A 14,149-nucleotide genomic window follows, 5' to 3' on the forward strand; every position below is an offset into this window, starting at 1 on the left:
CTCCTCAAGGTCTGTCCTCCAACTTGTCCCCATCTCCCTCCTTTATTGTTGTAATTGGGTCCTTTTATATTTCCCCATCTTACAGGACGATGCGGAGCGGCCAGATGTGCCATGGCTTACTGATTTTGACTGGCAGACATGTTGCGAGCTGGACGACACACTGCCTTGCTTCAAGGACATCTCCAAGGAAATCACCCGAACCCATATCCACATCCAGATGGGTAATGCAACACAATATATGTACTGCATGGGGTTTATGCTAAATACAAGAACAAGATTGATTGACGCAGATACAGCTTCACTCTTCTTATTCTTCTTCTACCATTCCGTCATCAGAAAGTGTACAAATCTGTTCGTACACTACTATTAAGGTCTACAAAATTCACCCATAAAGATTTGTGTGGCATTAAATGGAAGTCGCCTCCCTTTTAGGACGTTTTGAAGCATCTATTAATCCAAAGACCTGGGGAGACTACGTGTCAGAGTTGCCTCCGCTTGGGGAGTCCAAAGAGGTGAAGAAGGAGGGAGGCATCAGAGGTTACTGGAACGAGAGGTTGGGAGCCTTCCAGAAGCTGATCCTTATCAAGAGCCTCATGGAAGAGGAGGTGAGCCGATAGAAAGACACAGTATTCATCAAGGTTTTTTTTTCAATGTTACTTTTATTTTTAAACTCAGCAAAGATTTTGCTAATTGCACAAATTTCCAATAATGCTGGTCTACAGCCCTTAGCAAGACGCTGCCAAAACATTCTCCAGGGTTTTGTTCTCACACAGAAAACTAGACATGTCAGAAACTGGATCTGGAAATGAAGCCTTCCGGTGTCTGCAGTCAGGTTCTGCCCACTTTTTGATAAAAACAACTTGTTTATCTATTACGTTTGATTTCTATTTATGTCCCCATAATGTCAGTGTTCGCCACTCCCCTGGAGTAAACTGTCTCAGATTTGCTTTTTTTTTTATCTCTAATCCTTTTTCACTTGATTGATGTCGGACAGCGATGCTTTCTTTTTTACCATTTCTTATGTCACACTCTCTTTATCACACAATTCTTCCTTTCTCTTTTTCCCAGGTGGTGTTCGCTGCAACAGAGTTTGTGATTGTCAGCCTGGGGAAGCAGTTTGTGGAAAACCCTCCACTTGACCTGGCTAATCTTTACAACGACTTGTCCTCCTCCACCCCACTGGTCTTCATTCTTAGCACAGGATCTGACCCTATGGGCGCCTTCCAACGTTTTGCAAAAGAGAGAGGATGTCTCGACAGGTAAAACAAATTGTTATAAATGGAAGGTAGCTGAAGTGGAACTATGGATACATTTTAAAGGATGTTGTCTGTACAGAAGTAATATTGTATTAAGAGCCAAATCAAATTAGCTTAATTAGAACAGATTTGTCTCTCACACTTTTAACTTGACTAAAGCACACTTGATTTATTAAAAGTAAAGGTGTAAAAGATTATTTAAACTGATCATCATAACACACAATGATGAGGGGTAGGACAAAAAATGATTCAAGGATCACAATCCTCTTCTTTTCTTTTTTTGAACGCCACACCAATTCCTGACTTATGTTATGGTGCAACACTCTGATAACTGTCAACAGCTGACTGCCAGCTACTGTGTGGAAGCTTACGAGATGAGCCTGGTGCTCGAAAATAAAAGAGTTCCACTTGGATTAAATTTATTATAACAGAACTTGATTTAACTTTTTCATAATTAACTTTATTTAATTAACAGGTGGAAGACTTCTGTATCAGACTAATTGTTTTTGAAGATCTGACTACATTTTTTTTTTTTGGTATTAGTTAGCGCAATAAATGTTAACATTAAATCGCAATATTTTTAATCAGATACTTAAAATGTTAATCAAAATGGTCGGCTAAGTATCGTGATGGTATGTCTTTTCCAAGCCCTAATAATCATTAACATGATCACATGTATTAGTTCTGTATCGGTAATTGCTGTTATTTCCCTGTCCATCAGAGTTGAATCCATCTCATTGGGTCAGGGCCAGGGGCCTATAGCTGAGAAGATGATCCATGAGGCCCTGAAAAGTGGCAAGTGGGTCTTTCTGCAGAACTGCCATCTGGCTGTGTCCTGGTTGTTAGCCATGGAGGAGCTCATCAAGACCTTCACTGAGCCCGGTGTGGTAACATTAGCATAGAAACACTTACATGCATGCATGAACACATAAGGGCTGACCATCGTGACAGTTTCAAAAATGTCTCATTATTCATTATATTTCGTACTGTTGCCCCTGAAAAGAATGGCTTAAAAGATCAATCCATTGTAGTTTTGCAACTTCCATGCACATGGAAGCTGGCAAATTAAGATTAATCTCTGAAAATATGTCATTAAGCAGGGGTAAACACAGTTCTAATCCTGAATTTTTAAATATGAAATGAAACGAGAAACTAAATTACCCCGGAGCCCCAAAATAGTTGGGTTACAAGATCCAAGTAGCAATTTAAAGGATACATGTTAATGAAGCTAAATCATGATCACACCAGTGATACCCTATACAAAGTAATATTTATGACTTATATTTGATATTATTAAATACTGCCCTAAAATATGCCATTATAGTTGACTGTTCATGATGTGCATTTGAGTTTTGAGATTATCAATTTACAAGAAAAGCCGTTGGCTCCAGTTAAGTTCCATGCTTGACAGGTTGACAAATAACTGTCGGATGTGAGGCATGTGCAACTTTGCAAGGTATAAAAAAGAAGCAATCGGAGAGAGTTGTGTGCTTTTGAATGTCATTTTAGGATTTGCCAAATCCGAGCCTAGTTTACCTCTGTAATTTGTCCTGCGCGACAATAATGTTTGGTGGCTGAGAGCCCAGCTCCCTTCGACAGGGAAAAAATATGATAAAATTGAGGGGGCACAAATGACTCAATAACCGGTGTTTCTATGGTTGTTATCTATGGTTTTTCACAGCATTTGTATCAAGGAAAAATTACTTAAATGTCTGCTTTTAGAGAGAACCATCATGTCTGGCTCTGAATAATATTCCTGTCTGTTCCTGTGCAGATACGGTGATACACGAGGATTTCCGTTTGTTTCTCAGTTCCATGCCCACCAAAGTGTTTCCTGTTACCGTGCTTCAGAACTCCGTCAAGGTAAAAACACTCTCACACACACACACACACACACACACACACACACACACACACACACACACACACACACACACACACACACACACACACACACACACACACACACACACACACACACAAAAGCTATGTAGAACCTCTCTGCTGATGTAGTATCTTTAACAGCACATTAAAGCTGCACAAAAACTCATTAGTCAATGCAGCAACAAATAGTGGTGGCGCAGCACCATTAGAAGTAAAGTGCTGCTGTTGTCTCGATGTGTCTATAATTCCTGAATGATTCACTTCTGATGTGAGATCTCGATGGGCAGTCCAGTCTTCTGTTGTATGTGACTCTTTTTTATTATCGTCATCAAGGGTTATTCACATGCATATATATTATACATATTCACAGTGACTATAACAGTCATGTGGGAACCTTTAAGTTGATTTTGCACACATACAATAGGCTTTTAATAGCTCAACACTATTCTAAAGATAATAGGTCAAAGAAAGCTCAATAATTAGAAAGACAAAATAATGTCTCGGTGGATGAGGGAGACTGATAGTGGAAGGCAAATACAAAGGTAACATTGATGCAGTTTACATTCCTTACATTGGTGCTTTATGTGACATTTTGCGTGCTTTGTAATTAGTTGAACAAAAGGCAGAATTTATCCTAAAGAGGGCTAGGGCTAACATATCACAGTGATAGTACAAACACCAATTCAGCCGTCAACAAGTGCTTTTTACTTTAGGTTTATTCATTGCATTCATCAATTACATGCGTTCTGTAAATTAAAACCTCTTGACCCCAAATGTAATTTAGTTATCTTTAAATTATTTGGTTTTTGATATTTTTTCTTGTAGCATGCATCTCTTCAGTACTGTACTCGAAACAGTGACTTAAATGGTTAAGGTGGGGATGTGATTCTGTGTAAATTGTACATCATCCGTGACAAACTGCAGATTCTTACACTGTATTTTGTCTAAGAAATACAATCACAAATCATTCTCATGGAAGCATCAGCTCCTAAAATCCTATATTTCCTTTAGCAATCCACACACAGTGCTGCTGTAATTACATTTAAAGATTTAATGATATGTATTACTTCATATACAGGAATACTCTAAACGTTAGTACATCAGCACTGTTGTATTGCAGTACCTAAACATCTATGCTCTTTGTCCACAGTTAGAATGAGCAATGATGACTGTGGAAGATGTATTACAATAATCTGTGGATGAATCAAATCCTTTGTACACCTTGCATTATCCAACTCTGTTATATAGTACATGACTTTTACTGGCGACAAAAATAAAAGCAGCTTCATGGCCATCACACAACTGTCGAGTGAAGCTGTTATAAATTTGACAACTGATGTCATCAGTACCGACAAGGTCCACACGCTTTCCTTTGTGGGACACGGAGACCACGAAGGTCAAACTGAAATGAGACGATATGGTCTAGGGAGTATTTCCATGATTTGCGTCACCAACTTTTATGGCCCTTACCCCCGCCGCCTGGCAACCGATCTGCATTGAACGGGACAAAAAATTTGTAATGCCCTTTGGTTTGTTAAGATGTGTACCATTAGATGTTTGGAGATGAATCCTGATACTTACTCTTAAAAGTACAAAAATCTGATGTTTTGGTCTCTTTACTGGCCTTATCTCTTTAAAAAGCAATTCTTCACCTAAGTGTAATGAATCCTGGGACAGATTGACCTGTGAAGGACCCAACCGTTGAAACCTTTGTTGCTCAGAGACGAAAGGACACCTTTGTCGGCCGCATTTGGAGGAACCTTCAAATAGGACAGCCTAGTTGCTCCACTGTGACATAATCAGTATTCAAATGCATTCTCTAAAGGAGGGGGCCCCTGAATTGGGACACAGCATATGAGTCATGTAACCGTTGATAATATCAATGAAATATTCATTTATTGCTGAACAGAGCTCTCACTAATTAGCACATTATAATATAATTGATGTAGAGTGTGATTTGACTTGTGTTTGCAGATCCGCAGGGATCAGGTTTTGTTCGACTTAACATGACAGTTGACTTTCCAGAGTTCAGATTTGGCAAGAAAACACTTGAGAATAATACACATGTTTCTATGTGGGAAAACGATACAGACATCATGTAGGAAAAGCCTTATCCCAGGATTTTTGTCAGTCTGAGCAGGACTCACCTTTCAATAGCATCATTAACCCTGTGTGTTTGTGTTTTCTTGTTTCCAGGTGACCAATGAGCCTCCCAAAGGCCTGCGAGCCAACATGCGACGGGCCTTCACAGAGATCTCCAGCAATTCCTTTGAGGACCACGTTCTGGGACGACAGTGGAGGAAGATTGTCTTTGGGATCTGCTTTTTCCATGCAATCATCCAGGTCACAAACAGCCTAGCCCATACTTGATCATTTCTGCTTTGTGCGCATAGATATATTTCACTTTCTTGTTCCACATTGTTTTATTTGTTTGCATTGTTTCTGCTTGTTCATGTGTCTCGTCTGTGTGTCTTAGGAGAGAAAGAAGTTTGGCCCTCTGGGCTGGAACATCCGCTATGAGTTTAATGACAGCGACAGGGAGTGTGCTCTTCTCAACCTCAACCTCTACTGCAAAGATGGCACCATCCCATGGGATGCTCTCATCTACATCACCGGTAAGAAAGCTTACGCTCAGGTGTGTGTGTGTGTGTGTGTGTGTGTGTGTGTGTGTGTGTGTGTGTGTGTGTGTGTGTGTGTGTGTGTGTGTGTGTGTGTGTGTGCGTGCGTGCGTGCGTGCGTGCCTTGGAAATACAACATCACAAAGTGCAATATGCAAAACAGTACATGAAACTTGAGATGGTTTGGCGTTAACCAGGACAGGAAGTGTGAATGTCTCTTTTTATCACCATGTTTGCCAGTGTGTTGCACAAACAGCACACTGTGGTTTTATCAACAACACACACATATTCAGCACCAAGTGAAACGGGGTAAAGCCAAATATTTGCTGATTTCACATAGCAGGACAGTTCTCTAACACGATTTCACTCCGTTCTGCAGCTGTGGACTTTGGCTGCCCTGTTCCTCTCAACTGTGGCTTTGTGGAAATAAAATGAAAATAACAGATGTTCCCAAAACACACAGCAGATAAAGAAATTGAACCGTTGTGCTACTGACGTCATGTAATACGGAATATTTTGTCAAGGTACCTGGAGGTGTCCACCCAAAATCCAAAATAGTTAGATTAACCTCTTTCTAAAAGAGTTTCAATAAAACTAAACATAGCCTTCATAAAGAAGTGATTTAATTCAGTGCTTATAGGCCTTGTCGACACTACAGACGATATTTTTCGAAGGGATATTTTCCCCCTCCATTAAAGAAAAATTCTCCGAACCCTTGTTTTACAAAATATCTGTGTAAACGAGAACACAACAACTATTACAAACCATTAACCCAAAAACAAAGATGGGGGGCTAATAGGTAGTATTATTTAGAAAATAGGACAAGATGGTTAACATCCCTTGTATGTTTGAAGGTGTTCTGCACAAAGTAAGTTACCAACTGCCAGTAGATGTTAGCAGGTGTTAGTGGCCACCAGCGGATGTTAGGGACATAACTTCAGTTGTGCACCATAGCATCATCAAGTGTAATCAATGATACAGGCCAAATTTGAGGGCACGCTGAGGCTAAAGGTAAATCTGACTGGCTACTGGCTTGTATGGCAGTACTATGAAAGCCATGTGGCCCGCTCAGTAGATCAGACATCATTACCCCTATGCCTTTTTAAACCAAACACCTACTGTCACAGGCAGCAAAGTCAAAAGCTGTCCCATAGGACTAATTAAAATGCCTACCACCAGTTGATGTTGATGTTAGTGACCACCAGCATTTGCAAGAGAGACCACACGATCTGCAAATACCAGAGACGAACGCTGTGTTCAAAGTTATTATGAAGAAGATGAGGGCCTCCTTTCATTATCAATACTCATCATATCTCTAAAGTTAATTTGTTTCCCAATGATCTGGTTTTCAATTACACCTCTAAATGACAATGTGCCATATTAAATTGATAGCTCTGATTGTTGTTATCACACCACTGTGTTATTAGTTTAATCCTTAATTGGAACAGTCCTGGTGAGCTACACGCACTCTACCAGGGGAAGTACTGTATTTGGGCACAAACCAAGCATGATATTGCCCTTCCTCTTTTTAGAAGGAGCAGTTTCCTCTCTTCTGGTGTCAAAAAAAGGCTCTGCCATATTTTCACCTGCAGTTTTCTAAGAGTATTCACTTCCCTTTCCCTTTTATCTTACATAAATGCAGATTTTAGGGGTTGAATTCTTAAATGTTAAATACAATTAAAAAAAATGATCTGCCCTCTTTAGTAATATATGCTATGTGTTTGTATTATCTCAGTTCATTTCCTCATCTCTTTCTTCGTGTCATTACCTAATACGTACACTCGTGTTTACATGAATGTGCCGGACATTATGACAGGAATGTGCCAGGGAGCTGGAGGCAACACATCTGAAATGTTAAACCAGCCGTTGGTCCATGACAATGTGTGACTGCAGTCACACTGTTATTTTAGTGTTACAACTGTCCTTTAACCACCCTAGTCTGGTTTGTCAGCCTAATATTTCCCTTGTGGTCTGTCCAGTACCGCTGTAGAGCCCTCTGGACTATGTGACTATTTTACTCCCCAAACATAATATAAACTGTGTCTTGTTTACATAAAAAAGTCAACATAAAAAAAATTTGTCACACATGAACTCCTGAGAATGTCTGCACATTTGGGTCCAGACTTTTTCTGGAGTTAATCTTTCACATATGAAAAAGGCAGCAGGACATTCTCCACTCAGACACAGAAATATCCAGAGCGTTCGGTTGTTGGGTGGTGCATCGAGCAGAGGCAGACGTAAACGCATTATTTAAGGTCATGGGATTTTGTTTACAGCACATCAACACGGACGTCGGCTCTTATCACCAAAAGCTCTCTTGACATCTTCGTCTGTGTGTTCTATGTGAATGGCACCGCTTTTTCATCCTGAGATATTTGAAATATAATTATTTGAAATATTATTATTATCTCCAACTGTTTTCTTATATCGGCTCATTCAGACATTTTGTGAAGTTATAATAATATTAAGAAAGTCCAGAGTATCTCACTCGGCCATTTGCGTTGTCACATACAGTCCTTGTGGAGATTCTCTGGATATCAGTGCATGTCTGAAAGCAGCTTTTGCTTTGTGAACCATTGAGTAGTTAATTATGCTAAGTCACATCATATCATTTCAAATTAAGTCTAAAACAAAATTGTTATGTTACAATATTCAATATTGTTAATAATATTTTAATGAGAGTCAATAGAATATAAAGCACAGCAATAATATTTGCCATTGCCCTGGGGATGACAGTTTTTTACCAAAGCTTGTTTATCTCTCGGAAACATACTGTCGGTTAAAATAAGAACAGGGTATGAATAAAGACAAAAAATCAGTACAGAAAGAATGAAGGCAAATACAAAAAAGAAAAAATACCTATAATATACCAAATGTAGCTAATATACACTTGGAATTTGAGGAAAAGTCAAACACAAGATAAAGACTCCACAGTCTAAAGGCAGATATTACTGTTACCACCATATTTGTAAGGGTCACAGATCAATTACTTAATTCAGTGAGACTGCAAATGTTACCACTTTAGTCTTCATTCTTTTTTAGATTTTATTTTCAGGTTTGCTGCCTCCTGACATTGTGAACTTACAAGTCATTTATCCATATTCAGATTTCATAAACATTTCATGTCTTCTTCCAAATGTTTGCTTTCGACCAAGTGTCGCTGAATCTGAATTGATTTTTAAATAATGAATTGTGTGGTGTGGGAAACAGGATGAAGGAAGATGGGGAGTTGTTTATTTAAAAATAACATAAAATAATTAACATTAGCATGAACTGAAGATACTCTACTAAGGGATGTGTTCATCAGTAAAGTCAGTGGTGAGAGTGTGTGTAGAATGAGAAAGATGTTGGATGCATCAAAACAAAATGACTTGCCAAGGCCATCAACAGGACTCCGCCTTCTAGATACCTGCCACACAAAGGGGAACACAACATAAGAATGAGCTGCTTATGAAAAGAACAAACAAAGATGGGCCAAGGGACCGTCTCTAGGCACAGTCTTTGTTTACCTCTTAAAGTTACACAGCAAAGATGATGCGGCTTGTTGACGTCATGTGGCGTTTGTGTCTGTGTCCGCAGGTGAGATCACGTACGGGGGCAGAGTGACTGATGCCTGGGACCAGCGCTGCCTCAGGACCGTCCTGCGAGGCTTCTTTTCCCCTCAAACTGTGGAACATGGCTACACCTACTCAACCTCAGGTAGTTTCCAATGCCAAGCTTTACGCAATATGTACATATTTTATACAATATAATGGAATTCAATACAATGTGTGTGAGTCCATGTGTTTTAGTGATCACATACTTTACTTTTTACCTTTGGATTTCTGTGTGTTAAGGTATTTACTACGCCCCAGAGACAGAGGGACTGGAGCACTATAAGAAGTATATTGAGGGTCTTCCCATCCTGGATGATCCTGAAGTCTTTGGAATGCATATGAACGCCAACTTGGCCTTCCAGGTGAGGAACAGTACTAAACTTACTGGTGGTGTGACGGTCATTCCAGAATCATATTGTAAACTAATCTACTTTGGTTTTTATCATTTGTTTGTGTGTTTTGTAGAAATAATGAGTAAATCGTCTCGTATTTATGATTGAATCTGGAGCTCCTCGCACAGTTTACTGCCAGTAATAGAAGCATTTCTGTTTGGAGACAATGAGAGTGAAACGGTACAATGTAAAAAAAAAAACAATTCCATAATATGTGTGTGTAAATGTGTTTGTCTGTGTCTTTGTCCCTGCAGCGCAAAGAAACCATGGGTCTAATCAACACCATACTGGATGTTAATCCTCGCTCGTCATCTCTGCATGGAGCCAAAAGTAGTGATGAGATAGTCTGTGAGCTGGCTGAAGCTATACTGGCCAAGCTTCCTGGTAAAAACACACAAACACACAAATAAACACCCATGTGCATTTTGGTCATTGTTGAGAATGTGTATCATCATAACCTTAATCTCTTATGCTGCGTTTTCCATCCTCTGTGTGTGTGTGTGTGCAGAGAAACTGGACATGGATGAAGCAGTGGAAGCTCTGTTTGTACGAGACGAAAATGGCCGCCTTAACTCCCTCACAACTGTGTTGGGGCAGGAAGTAGACCGATTCAACCGCCTGCTGAGACTGCTCAGGGTGACACACATGACACAGACACGTTTGAATTGTATGGATCATTGAATTATAGCCGTGCTGCCTGGAAACAGCTTTGATCAAAGCTTATACCCTGGCAGCTGTTGGTATTAGTTACTTTTGAACCAATAAAAATTATGTTTTATTTATCTAAAACAAACATCGCTGTTTCGCTCTTTCCACTGCATTATTCTCATGTGTGATTCTGCTTGTGTTGCCCAGGTGTCTCTTGTCACGCTGCAGAAGGCCATAGCAGGTCTGGTGGTGATGTCAGAAGAAATGGATCGTATCTACACAAGCTTCCTGAGCAACCAGGTCCCCAGCCACTGGGCGGACTCTTCCTACCCTTCTCTCAAAACCCTGGCGTCCTGGGTCAGGGACCTGGCCCTCAGGACTTCCTTCATCCAGGTTATTCACTTGTTTCTTTGTGTCAGGGTCTGGGTGGATAATCCACTTGCTCACACTGTGTTGGCCAAATAGGTAGTTTCAAATAATTAAAATTTATTAAAATAACTTCATCAGAGATGAGTAAAACATGGGGGTAAATATTATTTTTGTGTGTGTTGGATTATGTGTATGTCAGTTAAAATGTTTTAACTAACTTTTTTTAAAACACTAATAATACATCAACATGCACCCAGTCTCTTTTTCCTTCTCCCTCCCTTACTTCCCTCTTTCAGCGTTTTGTTCATCTACCCTGACTTAAACTGTTCTTCCGTAAGACTGGTTTGGAACATCTGTGTTGCAAAATCACTAAAACTCACTCTCTCTCACACACAGACACACAAAGGGGACTAACAGGGGGAGCGTCGAATTAGTTTATGAGGTGACGATGCGTAGCCACTGAGTCAGACTGCACATGTTCACTACCTCAGAAGAGACAATGTGTCTCACTCTGCCAGCACAAGTCTGAGTCACTTTCAGGTCCCGTCAGTGACGGTGCTGGCTGTAATGCACCATGGCTTGTTTAACACCCAAACTAACAAATTAAAAGAGTTTAGCTATTTAAAGAAACATACCTTTACATTTCTCACTGTCTTTTTCTCTTGTCTCCTCCCCCGCTAGGCATGGATCACACATGGTCAGCCCAAATCTTTCTGGATCTCAGGATTCTTCTTCCCTCAAGGCTTTCTCACTGGTAAAACACTGCAGCACCAAAATATCGTCCATGTTTTGAATTCACAAGAGCTAAAGCACAATACAAAACTCACATGATATATACTGGAATTATGGTAACCGTTCTCTCAATTATACATGAGAAAATTGTGATTAGCTCTGAACTGCTTGTCCTTTGTTGCCACTGTTTTTAATTTGTAAGATTATTCCTAAAGAATGTGAAAAGATCCGTTGCTTTTGTCCTCCTCTGCCATCTGCACTCTAGGGGTTCTGCAGAATCATGCAAGGTTCTACAAGTTGCCCATTGATGAGCTCAGCTTCTGCTTTAACATGGTGCCAGTGTACAGGGACCAGGCAGAAGTCTGCGAGGCTCTGGAAACTCTACCCAGCAATGCTCGCCTGGCTATGGATGAGGAGGTACGTGAAGAGAGAGAGGTTGATTTTTACAATGTGATGCTTTAAGATGCTCATCTCTCACCTTAAGCTGTTGTTGGTATCAGTTGTTTCAACAATATAAATTAGAAAATCTTTTTTTGTCCACTGGAATGGAACCTCAAGACATTAGACAGTTCATAGCTACATACCTACCACAATTCTTATGGAAAACAGCAGGAGAAGTAATATAAACAATGCAGGCTGACATTAAGTAAACACAAAATTGGTGTGTCATTGCAAAATTATTTCCTGGTGTATTTGTAATCAAACAGTTCAGCTGAATTCTCACTGCAGAATTTACAATTCCTCTTGTTCATAATCCGTGATCAAGTATTTCACACAGATTTTTTTTCCTCTCATCGTTTTTGCCTCATCACACTGTGAAATAAAACTGGTTGACTCATGTATACCCACAAAGGTTCATTGTCTTTACCCAATGATTCAGTATGTGTTGTCCTTTCTCTTACGATCCTTTGACTCACCACTGCTTCATCTCATTTGTGGACACAACAGTTACCAGAGCCAGAGAATGGTGTGCTCGTGCACGGCATGTACATGGATTCCAGCCGCTGGGACGATGACAACATGGTGATAGAGGATGCGTTGCCTCGAGTGATGAACGGCGTGCTGCCGGTGGTGCACTTCGAGCCACAGCAGAACTACGAGCCTGATCCTGACCTGTACCAAGCTCCTCTGTACAAGACCTCCGCCAGAGCCGGGACACTGTCCACCACCGGTACATTCACCATCTAAACATACTGGTTTTGTCTAGATTTGGAAGTTTTACAATTTAAGATCATTTATCTGAAATGTTTCATATTGACTGAGCAAACAGTGACTTGTTTCTTTTTTGAGAGTATAGATGTGTTGGGGCCTGATCTACTAAAGGTTTAAAAATGTGTGCAAACTTGATTTCACCCGCTTAAAACATGCAAACTGATCTACTAACGGTGCTCGCTTTTCACTCTTTATTTGGGATCTTAGTAGATCAGGCCCTCGGAGTATTGTTGGGACTTTTTTGGGTGTGTGTACAGAGAAGGTCTTTGAAAACAAATCAATGTAATAGATTTGAAATGTTATTTTGTTTAAGATTTGTTCCTCACCCTTAATTTTCTGTCTTCTTGCAGGTCACTCTACTAATTTTGTGGTGACGGTAATGCTTCCCTCCAAACGACCCAGCGATTACTGGATATCAAAAGCCTCTGCTCTCCTGTGCCAGTTGGATGATTAAATTGAAATTCAAGGACAAAAACGAACATTCACTGCTATATACAACCTTTAATTTAGTTAGTTAATGTGAAGCTAATGTTGCATCTTTCTGAAATGATGATGGAGATTTTCACAGACATGACTTGCGCTGAAAGTTCTCTTCCTTAATTTTCCTCTACAGTGTAATAAACATCTTGTTGAGTTATCCCCATATTGATACACTCTTCCTTCCAACACTTGAGTATCAGTTGTATGCAGCAATAAATTCTTATCCTGCTGACACTTGGTGAGAGCAGTGCTGTATATCCAGATGTCTGAGGATGAGACATTCAGTTTAATCACCATATACATTGGAGAGCTCCATTTACACTCTGCGGTAAGTCATCGGATGAATTTAAATTTACAGAACACACACAGGCACAGGGAGAGAAAAGACAGATACAGTAGATCGATGAACAGAGATAGATAGACACACACACAGAGACACACATACAGTAAATGTTGACAATGTTCAAAGGAAAAAAAATTTGTGTGATGGAAATCTGAAAATACAAGAGGCTGGAACACAGAATGTATTTGTGTATTTGAATAGGGGCTTTCTGTAGAAAGGATCAACACAGAGAGTCACAGGGATCTCAGAGTGAAGATGGAGAACAGTCAAATGCAAGGATCTTATATAGGAGAACTAAGGCTGTCTGTCTGAGCCAGTTCAGACTGGTTCTGTAGGCGCAGTTTGAGAAATTGATTTGCATACGTTTCATTTGAAGATAAAGCTGACAGAAATTTAGTTCTTGGACAGTCGATAAGTAATAGAAAGGTCATAAAGGTTTCAGGTCACAAACAGTTCAGGTCATAAAAGTCTCAGACAGGTCTGCAAAAAGTTACTTTTCAACTACAAAATAGTTTTCCACCACACCTCCAGTTTTTTTCCACTACATTAGCTAGCTAAGAGGAATGAGTTGAGACAGAAGGAGTGATGATCATCAAATGATGAAATGCTGGCGCCACAG

At 40.0% G+C, this 14,149-nt stretch overlaps 1 protein-coding gene across 1 annotated transcript in view; it reads left to right on the forward strand.

The window, feature by feature from the left end:
- Nucleotides 1–13,608, forward strand: part of dnah6 (dynein, axonemal, heavy chain 6) — a 54,788-nt gene extending 41,180 nt beyond the window's left edge. The window contains exons 66-81 of the mRNA XM_047342191.1: nt 86–221; nt 433–605; nt 1,069–1,259; nt 1,978–2,138; nt 3,031–3,119; nt 5,337–5,483; nt 5,617–5,755; nt 9,338–9,457; nt 9,595–9,716; nt 10,001–10,130; nt 10,255–10,382; nt 10,602–10,787; nt 11,445–11,517; nt 11,761–11,912; nt 12,444–12,666; nt 13,058–13,608. Of these exons, the coding sequence (XP_047198147.1) occupies nt 86–221; nt 433–605; nt 1,069–1,259; nt 1,978–2,138; nt 3,031–3,119; nt 5,337–5,483; nt 5,617–5,755; nt 9,338–9,457; nt 9,595–9,716; nt 10,001–10,130; nt 10,255–10,382; nt 10,602–10,787; nt 11,445–11,517; nt 11,761–11,912; nt 12,444–12,666; nt 13,058–13,161 (2,274 nt within the window). The 3' untranslated portion in view covers nt 13,162–13,608. The remainder of the gene's footprint in view (nt 1–85; nt 222–432; nt 606–1,068; nt 1,260–1,977; nt 2,139–3,030; nt 3,120–5,336; nt 5,484–5,616; nt 5,756–9,337; nt 9,458–9,594; nt 9,717–10,000; nt 10,131–10,254; nt 10,383–10,601; nt 10,788–11,444; nt 11,518–11,760; nt 11,913–12,443; nt 12,667–13,057) is intronic.
- Nucleotides 13,609–14,149: the final 541 nt, after the last annotated feature.

The sequence above is a fragment of the Hippoglossus stenolepis genome, chromosome 2, assembly GCF_022539355.2.
Source record: "Hippoglossus stenolepis isolate QCI-W04-F060 chromosome 2, HSTE1.2, whole genome shotgun sequence".
NCBI classification, from domain to species: Eukaryota; Metazoa; Chordata; class Actinopteri; order Pleuronectiformes; family Pleuronectidae; genus Hippoglossus; species Hippoglossus stenolepis.